This window comes from Coregonus clupeaformis, chromosome 3 (assembly GCF_020615455.1).
Source record: "Coregonus clupeaformis isolate EN_2021a chromosome 3, ASM2061545v1, whole genome shotgun sequence".
In the NCBI taxonomy this organism is placed as follows: domain Eukaryota; kingdom Metazoa; phylum Chordata; class Actinopteri; order Salmoniformes; family Salmonidae; genus Coregonus; species Coregonus clupeaformis.
Window position 1 is genome coordinate 42963348 of NC_059194.1, and position 19122 is coordinate 42982469.

Below are 19122 nucleotides of genomic sequence, written 5' to 3' on the forward strand. Positions count from 1 at the left end.
CTAATGTAAATGTATATTTCAGTTTTGTAATTTTTTTAAATAAAGTAGCAAACATTTCTAAAAACCTGTTTTTGCTTTGTTATTTTGGGGTATTGTGTGTAGATTGATGAGGAAAGAAAACAATTTAATCAATTTTAGAATAAGGCTGTAACGTAACAAAATGTGGAAAAAGTCAAGGGGTCTGAATACTTTCCGAATGCACTGGATGTCCCCTTTTGTGTTTTACACCTCCAGCAGAGGAATTATTTCTGAGTGCATGATATTCAGTTTCACTGGCATATAATTTAGTACGTTCTATGGATGGTCTTAAACTGCAGTAATTTACAGTGGCTTGCGAAAGTATTCACCCCCCTTGCCATTTTTCCTATTTTGTTGCCTTACAACCTGGAATTAAAATTGATTTTTGGGGTGTTTGTATCATTTGATTTACACAACATGCTTACCACTTTGAAGATGCAAAATTATTTTTTGGTGAAACAAACAAGAAATAAGACAAGAAAACTGAAAACTTGAGCGTGCATAACTATTCACCCCCCCCAAAGTCAATACTTTGTAGAGCCACCTTTTGCAGCAATTACATTTGCAAGTCTCTTGGGGTATGTCGCTATAAGCTTGGCACATCTAGCCAATGGGATTTTTGCCCATTCTTCAAGGCAAAACTGCTCCAGCTCCTTCAAGTTGGATGGGTTCCGCTGGTGTACAGCAATCTTTAAGTCATACCACAGATTCTCAATTGGATTGAGGTCTGGGCTTTGACTAGGCCATTCCAAGACATTTAAATGTTTCCCCTTAAACCACTTGAGTGTTGCTTTAGCAGTATGCTTAGGGTCATTGTCCTGCTGGAAGGTGAACCTCCATCCCAGTCTCAACTCTCTGGAAGACTGAAACATGTTTCCCTCAAGAATTTCCCTCTATTTAGCGCCATCCATCATTCCTTCAATTCTGACCAGTTTCCCAGTCCCTACCGATGAAAAGTCCCATGCTTCACTGTGGGGATGGTGTTCTCGGGGTGATGAGAGGTGTTGGGTTTGCGCCAGACATAGCGTTTTCCTTGATGGCCAAAAAGCTCAATTTTAGTCTCATCTGACCAGAGTACCTTCTTCCATATGTTTGGGGAGTCTCCCACATGCCTTTTGGCAAACACCAAACGTGTTTGCTTATTTTTTATTTTAAGCAATGGCTTTTTTCTGGCCACTCTTCCGTAAAGCCCAGCTCTGTGGCATGTACGGCTTAAAGTGGTCCTATGGACAGATACTCCAATCGCCACTGTGGAGCTTTGCAGCTCCTTCAGGGTTATCTTTGGTCTCTTTGTTGCCTCTCTGATTAATGCCCTCCTTTCCTGGTCTGTGAGTTTTGGTGGGCGGCCCTCTCTTGGCAGGTTTGTTGTGGTGCCATATTCTTTCAATTTTTTATAATGGATTTAATGGTGCTCCGTGGGATGTTCAAAGTTTCGGATATTTTTTTATATCCCAACCCTGATCTGTACTTCTCCACAACTTTGTCCTTGACCTGTTTGGAGAGCTCCTTGGTCTTCATGGTGCCACTTGCTTGGGGGTGCCCCTTGCTTAGTGGTGTTGCACACTCTGGGGCCTTTCAGAACAGGTGTATATATACTGAGATCATGTGACACTTAGATTGCACACAGGTGGACTCTATTTAACTAATTATGTGACTTTCTTTTTTGAAGTTATTTTTATCATTTCACTTCACCAATTTTGACTATTTTGTCCATTACATGAAATCCAAATAAAAATCCATTTAAATTACAGGTTGTAATGCAACAAAATAGGAAAAACGCCAATGGGAATGAATACTTTTGCAAGGCACTTTATGTCTGAGATTATATGAACATCACTGGGCATTCAAACATATCTGTATGCATTCATCATCATCAGTAGTGTCTCCCAGGTCTTCCTCACATTTTTGTTTGACATGTTTTGTGTCATCGCGAAAAGCCTCTATCAACCCTTGATACAGTTTGGAAATCAACTTTAGAGGTTTGTCAGACTCCCTTAAAATAGTTTCAATCTTTGAAGCTTGTCCAGTGTTTGGTACACAGAGAGAATAAAGTGTTGTATCTTCAAAAGTTCACTTCAGCCCCCTGTCACCATTTGATACTGCTCAGATTACCCATTACAATGAATTACCTTGGTGTACATTTATACATGATATTATCCAAGAATATAATCAATGGTTCAATAATTGAAATGACCATTATTCCCAGATCCCAGACTGTAGCCTACCCATCAACTCAATATGGAACTTTGTATTAATTTACTGATTGTTATAATATACTGCAAAATTCACCTGAGCTCCGTAGACTGGTCTTCCCTGGCTGTCTGACCCTGCTGGGACACCTGTCACCATCTGATCCTGCTAAGACATGATGAGAATAGTGTTGTGTACTGACTGTGCACCATGACAGTGAAGCCTCTAGAGCTGTTTATTACTGTCAGTGTGAAAAGTAGGGAATTAGCTAGGGAAACTGACATATCAGTAATGTTACATTGCTATACTGACTGTGATTGGGGCAAAAATAATATCTAACGTTAGCCAACTTTTGGCTGGCTCTAATGGTACATCAACTGGTGAAATCAAGCCAAGATAATTTACTTATGTTGAAACTGGACAAAACAAAGGCTACAAAACATTTCCATTCACACAACAGCTGTTAGATATTGCTACCTGACAGATAGCTAGGCTGAACTGGCTGTGGTAGCTACTAGTTAGCTAGCTAAGTTAGTTCATTCACTTCAAACAGAACTTCAGTTACACTACTAGCTCAGCACTGGGAATAAATACATTTTTTCTGTTAAGTCAAACAGCAGTTACCTTGCCAGCTACATTAGTCAAATAAAGAGCAGCCAGTTTTTGCTCTGCTTGCTTTTACAACTCAGAGAAAAAGCACAACACACACAGACAACAGCTGCCTCTGTTTGCACACTCTGTGGTGTCTGCGCAGTCCTAAATCCAACCGGCTGAAACCACCAAACAGCTCATCCGACCACTTTGAGGTGTCGGGGACAAAAATGCAACTTCAGTATGTGGGGGTCATGTCCCCAGTGAAAGTTGCACCCCTGGTTCTAATGGAATTCAGTAGAATCCAGTAGCACTACTTCTTAACAACAGTTTTTAACGACAGTGTGTGTTAGTCTGTAATAACTGGGCTACTCTCTAGTGCATACAATCCTCACACAAACACCTCGTAAACACTAATAAGTACACACCAGCTACCACAGTAGGTTATGCTCTAAACCAGTGGTTCCCAACCTTTTTCGGTGACTGGTACAGTTTGAAGTACCCCTGAAGTACCCCCTCATGTGCATTTTACCAGTAAGCCTATGGTCTCATGAGTCTTCTCAAGTACCCCCTGTGGACAGGTACCCCCAGGGGTCCTAGTACTCCTGGTTGGGAACCACTGCTCTAAACACTACATACACTGCTAGAGGCCCGCATTCGTCTCTCATACTGGGGCATGGGTTTATGGCTCTCTGGGTTGTGCTAAAGCTTGAAGGAACTGGTAGTAAAGCACCCACTAGGTGTTGATTAGTGCTTTTATGGGAGAAAGTGTCAGGTTTAATGTTACTGTGAAGCTGACATTGGGAGGTTGGCAGGTCCTGTTACTACAGTCATGAACAGGTCTAGGAGAGGATGATGGGAACTGGATGTCAAGTATTCTCTCTGTCTCTTTCATTCTCTGTCTCTCTATCCCTCCCTCCCTCACATTCCTTTCTCTGAGTCCCCTCTCAATTGTAGATACATCAGACCTACACTCAATGTGATCAAATGACCATGACAAATGATAGTACCTAACCCATAAACTTTGTGACAGTAAATCCACCATATTAGATTCTCACTGTGAAACTAGAGAAAATGCTTCCTCTCACAAGAGGATCCCGTTCTCAGCATTCTCTCTTCTCTGCGCTATCCACACACACAGCTTGATTTCTCATCATCATTATCATCATCATCATCATCATCATCATCCTCTTCCTCTCAGATCTCTATAACAGCAGGCTCGTACTGCCTCTGCACCATAACATCTCTAGATGTATCATCTTGTATGCCACATTGTCTTCCAGAGTAGCGGTTATCCCTTTATAGTTTTTTACTACTCTGTTTGAATATGGTCATGGTTTGTGTTAACATGGAAGCTACATCATTTAGACAAAGTCCTTTAAGTTGGACGAGTCCACAGTGTGAAGAGAAAGTCAAGTGCTAGTTTTCACACAGTCTCTGTTTTGGGCGGGAACATTTTAGTTTTTTACTAATCCGGAAAACAGTTATTATAATGCCTCATGCCTTACATTCACACATGGCTTCTGTTTTGGGCAGAATTATATATATACATTTCTGACTAATCCAGAAACCCGGTCACTGGTGTGTATTGAATAGGCCTCAGGATGTCTGGACCCTGTGTGTCTGTGTATATGGACGATGTTGTCCTATGTCAGGGTTCTTCAATTCCGGTCCTGGAGGGCCGAAACACTTCTGTTTTTTATTTTTACCTGGTAGTTAATTGCACTCACCTGGTGTCCCAGGTCTGAATTAGCCCCTGATTAGAAGGAGATGAAAAACAGAGGTGTTTCGGCCCTCCAGGACCGGATTTGAAGAACCCTGTCCTATGTTATACTTTATCAAGCTGGTTTCCCAAATTAGTCAACAACAAAAAAATGTTTTGCCCAAAACAGAGGCAGTGTGTGAAACACCAGCAGTTGACTTTCTCTTAGTTGCACACAGTAGACTCATTAGGAGTTTATCTCAATGATGTAGAATAACTTTACTGTTAATACAAACCAGACAGACAGAGACGACACAGGCTTCTGGCATAATAAGGGCAGGGGGTTATTTAGATGCTATGCTAGGAGGTCAGAGGTCACATGACCACTGCGCAACCAGGAAGTTGCCATGCACCTGTAGGCAGCGACCTCTGAACTTGGGGTGATTATGTACTGTTGGTTCATAAAATCAGATCACATTTAGCCCTACTGTTATATGATTGATTATGTTGCCTAGTGTCTGTGACACGATTGAAGCACTCTTACGGGGCTTTTGTAAGGCAAATGGATATAAAGTCACTATGTATGGTGTTTGTTGAGAAAGACACAAGGTATGATTGATGTGTAAAAGTGATGTATTGTAATTTCAGTTGAGCTGTTAATCAAGGAGCCTCTAAGCTTGTTAAACGGCGATTAATGATCTTCCAGTGATTAATTTATTTGAAGACCTGTGCTACACCCTTTGGAATGTCAGGAAATGTGATTCACACAGTTGTCTCACTCTGAGAAATTGCAACAGATACTTAAGCCTGCAAAACTGATTTGTTGGAAAATCATCTGTTTTAAAGTTTGATGAACACTGATGGAGATTTTATTTAATATGGCTGTTTGGTCCATGGGTCTCTCCATGGGGGAGAAGCTTTGTTTTGGCACAGACACTTCCTTCACCTGTCAGCTCTGTTACTGACTCCTCCCTGATCCTAAGGACCCTAGATGTCAGACGTCAACACCAAGACAGGACATGCAGACTGACCCCTGAGCCCTTTGTCCATTTCCAACAGGTTCCTTCTGTTCCACTCTTTTTTTCCTTCTTTTTTTTTGGGTGGGGGGGTAGATCAGCTTTAATATTGCAGATAGATTGTAACTTCCATCAATGTAATTGGTCTGCATCACTTCCAATCCCCCATATGTTTTTTTCTCTCGTATATACAGTGGGGAGAACAAGTATTTGATACACTGCCGATTTTGCAGGTTTTCCTACTTACAAAGCATGTAGAGGTCTGTAATTTTTATCATAGGTACACTTCAACTGTAAGAGACGGAATCTAAAACAAAAATCCAGAAAATCACATTGTATGATTTTTAAGTAATTAATTTGCATTTTATTGCATGACATAAGTATTTGATCACCTACCAACCAGTAAGAAATCCGGCTCTCACAGACCTGTTAGTTTTTCTTTAAGAAGTCCTCCTATTCTCCACTCATTACCTGTATTAACTGCACCTGTTTGAACTCGTTACCTGTATAAAAGACACCTGTCCACACACTCAATCAAACAGACTCCAACCTCTCGACAATGGCCAAGACCAGAGAGCTGTGTAAGGACATCAGGGATAAAATTGTAGACCTGCACAAGGCTGGGATGGGCTACAGGACAATAGGCAAGCAGCTTGGTGAGAAGGCAACAACTGTTGGCGCAATTTTTTGAAAATGGAAGAAGTTCAAGATGACGGTCAATCACCCTCATCAGTTTTGAATCCGGCGTCATTTTGCGTATCAGTTCATAAACACCATGCCATGGAATCGGTACGTCAAAAATCTCTTCCCAACTATTTTGTAATCTATATGGGACGGCTGTCAATCATTTGGTCCTTAAATGAAACTGGTATACTTTTTTATTTATCACAATTTTCTTTAACCAATTATGTTCTTTGATACAGGGCCGACAGACAAGATCCTTACTTTTTCCCCCTTCCACTTTCCTCTTCCATTTTTGCGGTAATGCTGCAATTATTTGGTTGTAATTTTGGGTAGAGCAGACATTTCCATATGTTTTTGTTAGCTGCATGTGTGACATAAATCCACCAGTCCTAGCTATGATATAATTTACGAAGATTATACCTTTTTTTTTTCAAGAAATTATGTTTTTTTAATCAATTAGTATATTTGAGTTTAACCACAATATGTGTTGCATTATTTGTTCTGTCGTTTCTGGAGGATGACATTGAAACTGCAACCAACTTTCTATGGCTTGTTTTAGAAATAGTGATATTTGGGAGATGATTTCCTTTTCAAATAACTGAAAGTGAGCGGTTGTAATCTGAATAAAGGGGAAAAGGCCATTCTTGAACATGGGGTGAGACAATCTTACTAATTTGCAAGAGAACCAGTTCGGATTTAAGGATAACTTTTGTATGACTGAAGCTTTTAGTGATAGGTCTAATGCTTTAATATTTAATAATTTCTGTCCTCCAAATTATTAAATAGGCCCGTTCAATTTTGTCTGGCTTGCCGTTCCAAATAAAGTGGAATATTTTTTTCTCATATAATTTTAAAAACTGTTCGCTAGGCGCAGGCAATACCATAAGCAAATAGGTAAACTGGGATAATACTAAAGAGTTAATCAGGGTGATTCTTCCACAAATAGACAGGTATTTACCTTTCCATGGTAGCAAGATCTTATCTATTTTTGCTTTATTTCTATTAAAATCTATTGGAGTGAGATCATTTTTCATTTGGGATTTGTATTCCGAGTATATCCACATCACCATCAGACCATTTTATTGGTAAACTACATGGTAATGTAAAAATTGTATTTTTTTTTTATCCAATATGTAATATAGTACATTTATCATAATTTGGTTGTAATCCAGAGAGGTTAGAACATGTATCTAGATCCTCTGAGGCTGTGGAGGGATTCAAGTTGTGGATTTAAAAGAAAACATGAATCATCAGCGTACAATTACACCTTTGTTTTTAAGCCCTGGATTTCTAATCCCTTGATATTATTGTTGGATCTGATTTTAATAGCGAACATTTCGATGGCCATAATAAATAGATATGTCGATTGTGGACAACCTTGTTTTATTCCTCTTGACAGTTTATAACTTTCTGAGAAATATTCATTATTTGCTATTTTACACCTAGGGTTACTATACATGATTTTGACCCATTTTATAAGAGATTCTCCAAAATTGAAATACTCCATACATTTATATATAAACTCCAGTCGTACTTTATCAAATGCCTTTTCAAAGTCTGCTATGAATAGCAGGCCTGGTTTCCCAGATTTTTCAGTGTTCTATTGTTTCCAGTACTTGCCTTATATTATCTCCAATGTATCGTCCATGTAAAAAACCTGTCTGATTAGAATGAATAATGTCTGACAATACCTTTTTAATTCTATGCGCTATACATTTTGCTAGGATTTTTGCATCACAACACTGAATTGTAAGGGGCCTCCAATTTTGTAAATGGACTGGATCTTGTTATTTCCCGCTTGTATCCTGTATCAGTACAAATGAAATCAGACCTTCTTCTTCAGTGTCTGATAATCTACCATTTACATAGGAGTGGTTAAAACATGCTAATAACGGTCCTCTGAGTATATCGAAAAAGGTTTGGTATACTTCAACTGGTATGCCATCCAACCCTGGAGTTTTCCCGGACTTTAAGTATTTAATTGCATCTAGAAGTTCCTCCTCTGTAATTTCATCTTCACATGAGTCTTTCTGTATGGCTGTTAATATTACATTATCAATAGATAAAACATCCCTACAATTAGCTTCAGTTAGAGGAGATGGAGGCGACTGAAACAAAATCATATGCTTAAAGTACTTTGCTTCCTCCTTCAAAATATAATTTGGTGAATCATGGGTGACTCCGTCATTTTTAACCAGTTTCAGTAAATTATTTTTGGTTACATTTCTATGTTGAAGATTAAAAAATAATTTGTTGCATTTTTCCCCATATTCCATCCAGTTTACTTTATTTTTATAATATATTACACTTGATCTTTCTTGAATAAGTTTCTCCATTTCTTTTTGTTTTTCCTCTAATTTATTCTGAGCCTCTATGTTACAGTTTTTATTGCTATCTATCTGTTCTGTTAGACCTTCTATTTCTTTTGTTAGTATGGACTCTTTTGACCTGAATTGCTTTTGTTTTCGAGATGAGTACTGAATTGCATGGCCTCTAAAGGCACATTTAAAAGTGTCCCATACAATAAGGGGATTTGCTGTACCTATGCTATGTCGGAAAAAATCTGTTTTATAAATTCCTCTGTCCTAGTTAAAAACAAGTTATCATCCAATAGGCTTTGATTAAATTTCCAATATCCTCGCCCACATGGAAATTCAGTATGAGTAATGTAAATGCCAATTATATGATGGTCCGACCACATTCTGTCCCCTATCAACACTTTTTAAACTTTTGGTGCTAACGAGAATGACATAAGAAAGAAGTCAAGATGACTAGCTTGATTGAGTCTCCGCCATGTATATCTCACTAGGTCAGGATATTTAAGCCTCCTTATATCTACTAGTTCTAATGTATCCATGACATTCATGATTTCCTTAAGAGCATGAGGGTGATAGTTTGTAGTGTGATTTCCTTTATGGTCCATTGAGCTATTTAAAACAGTATTATAATCTCCCACCATAATAATAGAGTCTTGTATTGCTTGCAGGGTTGATCATTTATTATATATATTGTCAAAGAAGTGTGGATCATTATTATTTGGTCCGTAAAGGTTAGTGAGCCATAACTGTTTATGGTCCAATAACATATTTAAAATCATCCATCTGCCTTGCGGATCTGTTTGGACAATTTGCACATTTGGATCGAAATTACTGTTAATTAATATTATCACCCCTTTTGAGTTTCTTTGTCCATGGGAGAAGTATATTTCGCCCCCCCAGTCCTTTTCCCACACATCTAGAATTGTTGAATGAGTTTCCTGTAAACAATAGATAATATTTTCCTTCTCTTTGAGCCATGTAAATATTGTTCTTCTTTTGTTATTATCTGCTAAGCCATTACAATTATAACTTCCATTCCACTCTTACTCACACTTTAACTCTCACTCTTACTCTCACTCTCTCTCTCTCTCTCTCTCTCTCTCTCTCTCCCTTTATGTCTTCTCTGCCTTTGTCTCTTATTCTACCCTCTTACTTTTTAAATATTAAAGAATGAAAGGTTATTTTACCGTTACTGCATAACCCCTTTGGGCTAATGCATGTTGAGAAATGTGCAGGAAATCTGGTAAATCATTATGTCAAAAGGGGGTTTCAGTAAAGTTTGGGTTGCATGTGTATATCTCAGGGTATGATTGGTCCCTATGTCTCCCCTCTATCCATACTACTGTTTTAGTCTGACCAAACAGTCATGGCATTATGCCCTGCCACAGAAAGGACATGTTGTTTGTCACAGAAAGGTGACTGTGCCTCTGTTTTTATACACACACACACACACACACACACACCCACACACAGGAGGTGGGAAGTAACGGAAATAACTTAATCATACATGATTAGGGAAGTAAGCATGGCTTGTGTTCACACACACAGTACCCATAGCCTTGTGGAGTTAGCATACACAGGTAGGGTTTGGAAAGCACTCAGTTGTGCTTTGTACCCCCTGAAGACTGGCCTCTTGTTGTGAATGAATGGACTATATGAACAAATACTTGTTCAGACGGCACACATTACTTTTCTTTCCTAACAAAGTAGCTAGGGGTAATCAATGTAAGTTATCCAAAAGGCTTGTATTGCGTTATGCTTCTACAACCAAGAAAATATTTATTTCAAACCAAGATAAGTATTTTTTTTAGAACACCTAGACTAAGTCAGTTGGATTGAGACCCACTTGGGAGTTACAGCCAGTTTATCTTTGGTTGTGGCTTAAGATTGTGAACCGAACAATTCATTTTTGGTGTGATTTACAATTGCTACCAATAGTCCCATTCTAAATATTGGATGTATTTAATCCAATTGAAAGCCTTCAGTTGTGTTAGGAGTTACACTGTAACTTTTATCTGTCTACTTGAAAAGTTCTCTCTCACACACTTAACATGCACAATACACACACATATATACACACATATCTCAGAGCAGACTTAGGGCTGGTGGTGAGTCTGAGACTGTGTGTAGAGTCACTGATGACACATTATTCGTTTTGGGGGTTTCCAGTGTGGGAAGGTGGTGTGAGGGAGATGGGTGGGGTGTGACTGTGTGTGTGGCTTATCCAATTAGTATGGGGCGGAGGGTGGACAGTAGTTGTGGGTTCAATTAATCAGGATCACTCTAAATGCTCTCCTAAGGTGCGTCCCAAATGGCACCCTATTCTCTTTATGGTGTACTACATTTGACCAGAGCCCAACATCAATACATCATGCACAGCCCTCTCCCACACTCATATAAATAGCTGAGTAAGACTAGTGGCTTGGGGGAGGGAACTTTGCATGCTACTCCTGTAGAGAGCAGAGCTATCCTGGCTTGGCTTTTGGCTTTTGGTGCCTTTTCCATTGTGTAGAAGATGACAGAGTCAGCAAATACCCATCTCACACACAATGTGTGTGTGTGTGTGTGTGTGTGTGTGCGCATGCATGTATTATATTTGTGTTTCTTTGAAACCTCCCTGTTAGTTGAGTTTCTATTTGGGAGTGGGTGTGTGCGTCATGAACTGCACAGATGACTGACTTTGTGGCTTGTAGGGCTGTAATTCTCTGTGGGAGAAAGCAATAGATTAGTTAAAACCCCTTTTGGTCAGGGCAATAAATGGTTGAACGTTCCATTACTACTCTGTTACTACAGTCTTAGAAAAAAAGGGTTCCAAAAGAGTTCTTCGGCTGTCCCTATTTAGGATAACCTTTTTTGGTTCCAGGTAGAACTCTTTTGGGTTCTATATAGCACCTTTTTTTTCTAAGAGTGCACCCTACAGATGAGAATCATATTTTATTTTGGGGTATGGTTAAGATGGGATCACATGAATCAAGGCATTATCTGTCTCATTTCCTGAAGGTTTAAATGAGAGAGAGAGAGAGAGACACACACAGAGAGAGACACACAGAGAGAGACACACAGAGAGAGACACACAGAGAGAGAACAGAAGTGGTATGTAACTAAACATTGACCCTCTCACCCCATGTCTCCTCTGTCTTTTCTCTCTGAGTTAATCTTAGTTCATAAAACAAACTAAAGCCGATACGATCCCCTCATTATTCTCCCTGATTACATAACTGTCCTGGTAACTAGCACTAGCAGTGCACTCAACCTTCACCTCTAAAGTAAATGTTTTATATTGTCCGTCTGTGGTCCTGGTTGTTTTTGTGCAGATGTCGAGCCATGGTGGCAGACATTGACAGCGTTAGTATGAGTTGAAACACTACATTAATGCTTAAATAAGTTGAGGTCTTTGAGGGATTTAGTAACACATTATGAGTAAATGTTCCTTTGATACCTTTTTAGATATATTTTTCAACAAAAAAAAATGGTGTATGTTTTGTATGTACAGGTGAGCTATCCCTGCCGGCCCATGTCAGTCCGTACACAAAGGATCCCCGGGCACCAATGGAGAGCAGGGAGGATGCCTACGCCCATCTGGAGCTATGCACCCTGGAACAGTCCCTTCTGGCCACATGCGTGGGCAGCATCGCAGAACTCAGTGAGTGTGTGTGTGTCTTTGTGTGTGTCACATTTTCAATCTTCACATTCACTCAAACACTCTCAAACATATCACATACCCTCTTCATTTTATATTCAAAGATTCCCTCCCTCACACACTCTTTCTCAAACACCCACATACTCCTCTCGCTTTAGTCCTAGCCAGCGAGGAACTATCTGGTCCTTATGCATGTGATCCATCAGTCTAATCTAGTCAGGAGAAAGAGACAGTTCCTGACACAGACTCCTACTGACCATGTTCAACCTGGATCTGAGTAGAGTGCCATCTTTCACATTTAGAGATGCCGAGAGGTACCAGCTGTTAACTCCAACATCCCCAGTCGGTCTCGTTCTTCTGTTGTTCATCTTCATTAAAACTAGGGCACCTAAGTAGGGCAGCACTGAACACCATTGGTTACTTTGAAAGATGGCACCCAAAATTCAAATTTTGAATCCAACTGTCCATTTGTCTCATGGATTTTGTTAGAATGTGTACTTACTTAGAAGTCTCTTTCTGTAAGTCAGTGGTCCCCAACACATTTTAAAGCGCAGTGCCCCACCTAGCTAAAGCCTCTCAAATAAACAAACCACATTTCTAGCCAGTAACTAAGGCCAGGATTCAAACCCATCATGCTTTGTCGACAATGCACCTTTTAAATCAAATCAAATCAAATTGTATTGGTCACATGCGCCGAATACAACAGGTGCAGACATTACAGTGAAATGCTTACTTACAGCCCTTAACCAACAGTGCATTTATTTTTAACAAAAAAAAGTAAAAAATAAAACAACAACAAAAAAAGTGTTGAGAAAAAAAGAGCAGAAGTAAAATAAAATATCAGTAGGGAGGCTATATATACAGGGGGGTACCGGTGCGGGGGCACCGGCTAGTTGAGATAGTTGAAGTAATATGTACATGTGGGTAGAGTTAAAGTGACTATGCATAAATAATTAACAGAGTAGCAGCAGCGTAAAAAGGATGGGGTGGGGGGCAGTGCAAATAGTCCGGGTAGCCATGATTAGCTGTTCGGGAGTCTTATGGCTTGGGGGTAGAAGCTGTTGAGAAGTCTTTTGGACCTAGACTTGGCACTCCGGTACCGCTTGCCGTGCGGTAGCAGGGAGAACAGTCTATGACTAGGGTGGCTGGAGTCTTTGACAATTTTGAGGGCCTTCCTCTGACACCGCCTGGTATAGAGGTCCTGGATGGCAGGATGCTAAAGGCAATGTTCCCGTGTTAGTGGAGACTGCATTCATGGTAAACACTGCATATGTCGGCTCAATCGGAAATTACCTTTAAATGGCACATTGTCGACAAAACGTTATCAGATTGAATCCCAGCCTTACTCTTTAGCCACAATCCAGTAGGGACTGGTTGGGAAACATTGCTTTACCATTTATGTCAAAGCTAGCATTGTAGAAAGGATGACAGACAGACAGTGTTGGTGTAGAGAACAAAACTGGTCTCAGGTTTAACATTAGCATAATAAAGTTAACCCTGTTCACTGTCAGTTTTTTTAAAAATCTGGCTGTTGGTCTGTTTCTAGGGTCACTTCATTAGAATCAGAGGGGGATATCGTATCCACTGAATCATTAGGCTATATAACAGACGACTGTGTGTTCCCAAAACACAAGGGCACTTTCACGTCAGCCACAGGGTGTAATAGACCCCCTTGCTCCCCCCGCCCCACACACACACCCCAAACACACGCACACACACTCCCCTGTTTCCACAAACCAAACAAATTCCGGGTGGGTCCTTTTTTCTCTGGTCATCTTGGGAGTAGCACCTAGCAAAACAGTGCACACACTTGTTCATTCTTGGAGACCAAGCACATAAATTAAATGGGACAACATACAGTTTGTTTCACCATTTAAAAAAAATCATAATTGTGGTGCTTATTGCTATCACTAGAAATTAAACATTGTCTAGTATATCTACCCATATGGATATACAGTACAGTACAGTATATATGATATGAACTAAAACCTGCATATACTTTAACAGACACTGTGGCTACTTCAGGAGCCTTAGCATCATTAAACAAGGAAGTAGTCATTTTAACATTATAATCTCTTTCACAGGAGCAGGTTCTCTCACTGCTCTCTGGTTGCAACGTTTAAGAGCAAGCATCTCTTCTTTCTAATCCCTTCCACATATGTGCCATTAAACCCCTGCAACTTATCCAGAACGCTGCAGCCCGTCTGGTGTTCAACCTTCCCAAGTTCTCTCACGTCACCCCACTCATCCGCCACACTCCACTGGCTTCCAGTTGAAGCTTGCATCTACTACAAAACCATGGTGCTTGCCTACGGAGCTGTGAGTGGAACGGCACCTCCTTACCTTCAGGCTCTGATCAGACCCTACACCCAAACAAGGGCTCTACGTTCATCCACCTCTGGCCTGCTAGCCCCCCTACCTCTACGGAAGCACAGTTCCCGCTCAGCCCAGTCAAAGCTATTCGCTGCTCTGGCACCCCAATGGTGTAACAAGCTCCCCCATGACGCCAGGACAGCGGAGTCACTGACCACCTTCCGGAGACACTTGAATCCCTACCTCTTTAAGGAATACCTGGAATAGTATAATAGTAATCCTTCTACCCCCCCTTTACTACCACTGTCTTTTGTCTAAACTAACACCTGACTTATTTCACCTGCTAGCACTGACTTGTTTAAAGAAATGTACTTATTGTGATCGAGATGCAGTTGTCCCTGATTGCACTGACTTTGCTCACAGCTGCTTTTTTGAAGAAGTGTACTTACTGTGATCAAGATGTGGTTGTCCCACTGGCTATCCTAAGTTGAATGCACCAATTTGTAAGTCGCTCTGGATAAGAGCGTCTGCTAAATGACTTAAATGTAAATGTAAAATGTAAGTGACTGCTTAGCTACGGCTGAGGACGACCATTCCTGATTTAACGGTCTATAGGGAAGGACGTGCCGTTGAGCCCAGCTAAACCCAACTCTGCTCCCAAACTTGACTTCTAATGAGCTGTATCTGAGACTCGATCATTGAACCATTCTTATTGTTGAATCTGTATAGAGATATAATAAGACACTGAATTGATTCACTTAAGATTAATGTTAGCTCCAGCTGCTACCTGTGATATCTCAGAAACTGAAGGGCAAACTTGCGATGTAGCTCTGTCTATAACTGTACTGACAGAAGTTGAAAGTCCCACAGTTTTGCATTACAAATGCATTGGTAAGGAAACGGATATCGTATACAGAGCATTATGGGTACTGCGGTACATCATGCTACAACTACAGCATCCATGTTTAATAGATCATGTACAGCTGATGTTTTATGGATTTGTATCAGATGATGATGTGTGTGATACGGAATGTGTATGTGACTGTTTCCTCTCAGGTGACCTGGTGTCACGGTCCATGCACCACATACAGCACCTCCGCGCAGTAAGCCCCTCCCTCAGCCCTATTCGCCCAGCTAATCAGCATTCAGTATTCTGGGCGCCCGATGCCATGCGTACCCTCTACTACTTCCTGTCTAGCCCACAGATGGAATCACTGGAGAACCCAAATCTAGAGCCCCCCAGGATGGCCCTTAGCAGTGAAAGGTAAGGGCTGTGTGTGTGTGCGTGCGTGTGTGTGCATTCTTGTATGTTTAGGCACACAGAGATATTGTTTCCCTCCACCTGGTACCAATTATAATCACAGGCCTCATTAACCTGTTAGCTTCAAGTCAAACTCAGCTCTGTGTCTCTGTTGAGCCCTGTGATCTCAGTAACCATAACCAGAGAGGAAGAGGTGAAGCAAGAGGTTTCACTCTCGCCAAAACCTGTCCAAAATAAGCCTGATGCGTTTCTATGGGCTTATTTTGGACCTAAGCTTGTCGCCTGCTTTTCCGCCTTTGGGACAACAACTCCCATTGTTAGGCTGAAGACATGAGCATCTCGACATTATATACAGATCTCTGCCATTACGACCTGCCTCTGTGCTCTGGGGAGGTGAAGAGACCGCATGTTCTAAAACAAACGTCACATCAGGGAAACAGTGTTCTCTTTATAGTGCTTTGTTAACAGTATAAGGGTGCCCTTTTTCTCAATTAGGGCAAAAGTTATGGGAGGATGCTACATAAACACACATTAAGACTACCAAAAAATACCCTGCGTGAACTTGTTTTTGCCCACTGCAGGAAAAGGTTAAGTAGTCGTTATTGTACAAATGGCTGAGGAATTGGTCGTTTACGCCAGATCTCAGTGCATTGTGGGATTTTGAGTCATTGAGGAGAGTGAATAAATTATATCACGTCATTGCTTGAATCTTTGCTCCTCCCCCAGACTGTTTATGCTCCTCCCCCCTCTGATGGAGTGGATACGGATTGCCTTGGTGCACGCGGAACACCGCCGCAGCCTATTGGTGGACAGCGATGATGTCAGACAGACTGCCAGACAGCTCCTCCCAGGATTGGACTGTGAGCCCAGACAGCTGAGGTAGAAACACACTGAGCGTTGCATATTTAATGGCATACACTCACCAGCCAGTACTAGATTAGGTACACCCATCTAGTACCGGGTCGGACCCCCCTTTGCCTCCAGAACAGCCTGAATTCTTTGGGGCATTCTACAAGGTGTCGGAAACGTTCCACAGGGATGTTGGTCCATGCTGACGCGATGGCATCACGCAGTTGCTGCAGATTGGACGGCTGTACATTCATGCTGCGAACAGCCCGTTCCATCTCATCCGAAATATACTCTATTGGGTTGAGGTCTGGGGACTGCGCAGGCCACTCAGGTAAACTGAACTTGCTGTCATGTTCCAGGCAATGTTTTTCCACTCCTCAATTGTTTAGTGTTGGTGAATCGCGTGTCCACTAGAGCCGCTTCTTCTTGTTTTTAACTGATAGGAGTGGAACCTGTCTGTTGCAATAGCCCATCCGTGACAAGGATCGACGAGTTGTGAGTTCTGAGATGCCGTTGTGCACACCGCTGTTGTACTGCGCCGTTATTTGTTTGTTTGTCTGTCCTGACATTCTCCTTCGACCTCTCTCATCAACAAGCTGTCTTCGCCCACAGAACTGCCGCTGACTGGATGTTTTTTGTTTGTCGCACCATTCTCGGTAAACCCTAGACACTGTAGTGCATGAAAAGCCCAGGAGGGCGTCCGCTTCTGAGATACTGGTTCTGGCGCGCCTGGCACCGACGATCACACAGCGTGGTCGCTTAGGTCACTCGTTTTGCCTATTCTAACATTCAATCGAACAATAACTGAATGCCTCGATGACTGTCTGCCTGCTTTATATAGCAAGCCACGGCCACGTGACTCACTGTCTGTAGGAGCGATCCATTTTTGTGAATGGGGTGGTGTACTTAATAAACTGTCCGGTGAGTGTATGTTACTGTAACATGCAATGGAAGGATGCTGAACCATACTGTTGACTTGTGAAACCAGTACATAACAGTAGGCCTACTGTCATTATTGAAGAGTTATGAATGTTTTCTTTGTAGCCTCTCGCTCTCGCTCTCGCTCTCGCTCTCGCTCTCGCTCTCGCTCTCGCTCTCGCTCTCGCTCTCGCTCTCGCTCTCGCTCTCGCTCTCGCTCTCTCTCTCTCTTTCTCCTCATCCTCTTGTCTCTCCCTCTCTCCTAGGCCTGAGTGTTGTTCCAGCTCATTTAGGCGTCTGGACTCTAAGGCAGCTACAGAGAAGCTTAAGCTGGACCTGGGCTTCCGCATGCTGACGTGTGGCAGAGCAGACCTGATTGGTCAGGCCACACAGCTACTGGGACCATCAGGGGTTAACACTATGGATGACCAGGTAGGACTGGGGATAGGTGGTGGGGATAGAGGTAGGGGGAGTTGGGGAGAGGGGTAGGACATATACATATTCAGATATAGACTGACAGGTTTGAAAGTGAAGGTAAAAGAGACTATTTATCCTCCCTGTCAATACTTGTCAGTCTTCTGTTTGAATACATATACTGTATGCCCTACCCTGACTTGTGTTAGAGAGTGTAGAGACTCAATAAAACTGTTCAGAGTAAGATGTGTATTCTCTGACCTACAGGGTATGACCCCTCTGATGTACGCGTGTTCATGTGGAGACGAGGCTCTGGTCCAGATACTGGTGGAGGCTGGAGCCAACCTGGACCTGGCGGTAAACACTACTACTCTATAGATATTATTATAATATGATACAGATAGAATATCTTGTAATGGGTTGCAAAAATCCGGTAACTTTCTCAAAATTCCCAGGTTTTCCAGAAATCACAGTTGGAAGATTACTTGAATCCGAAGGAACTGAGCAGGAAATCAGGAATCCTCCAACCAGGAATGATGGAAAACCTGGGAATTTTGAAGAGTTACTGGAATTTTGCAACCCTAATCATCTAATATAATGGCTTTGTGCTGAAACTGCCTCTACTACAACATAATCATTTGATGGCAATGTTTACCAACAAGCTTGCTTTGAACGCATATACATTTTAGACTTAGATATGTAACGTTTTCCATTCTTCTCTCAGGTTCCTTGCTGTTCCCCCAGACAGCCCTCGGTCCACCCAGACAGTCGTGGTTGGGTGGCCCTCACCTTCGCTGTGCTGCATGGACACCTCTCAGTATCTCAGGTGAGACCTCACTGCCCCAGTGGAAAAGGTCTAACACAGTTTCTTACGCACACATCTCAGCCTTGATAGTGCTACGTACCCTGTGTGTAGAATAGTATTAACCACTCCTCTGTGTTTCTGTGTTGTATAGCTGCTGTTGGAGGTGGGTGCAGACGTGGAGGGTACTGCTGTTACTTCCGGTCAGGAGAGCTCTGCTGAGACCCCTCTGCAGCTGGCCTCTGCTGCTGGGAACTATGAAATGGTGAGCTTGCTGCTGGCCCATGGGGCCGACCCTCTACTCAGAGTGCATGATTGTAACGCTCTGACATCACCGCTCTACGAGGACATGAACTGCTTCAGCTACGCCGCTGCACACGGACACAGGTAGCTACACCTGTCTAAC

The 19122-nt window shown here is 41.8% G+C and overlaps 1 protein-coding gene across 4 annotated transcripts in view; it reads left to right on the forward strand.

Moving 5' to 3' along the window:
* LOC121579075 (ankyrin repeat and BTB/POZ domain-containing protein 2-like) overlaps window positions 1-19122 on the forward strand; it is a 28532-nt gene that overhangs the window by 6156 nt on the left and 3254 nt on the right. For 3 of the 4 annotated variants that reach the window (XM_041893349.2, XM_041893351.2, XM_041893352.2), the window contains exons 2-8: window positions 12013-12162; window positions 15529-15736; window positions 16460-16612; window positions 17767-17932; window positions 18182-18271; window positions 18639-18740; window positions 18871-19103. In XM_041893349.2, the coding sequence (XP_041749283.1) occupies window positions 12013-12162; window positions 15529-15736; window positions 16460-16612; window positions 17767-17932; window positions 18182-18271; window positions 18639-18740; window positions 18871-19103 (1102 nt within the window). The remainder of the gene's footprint in view (window positions 1-12012; window positions 12163-15528; window positions 15737-16459; window positions 16613-17766; window positions 17933-18181; window positions 18272-18638; window positions 18741-18870; window positions 19104-19122) is intronic. The other variant, XM_041893353.2, reaches the window with a different exon arrangement.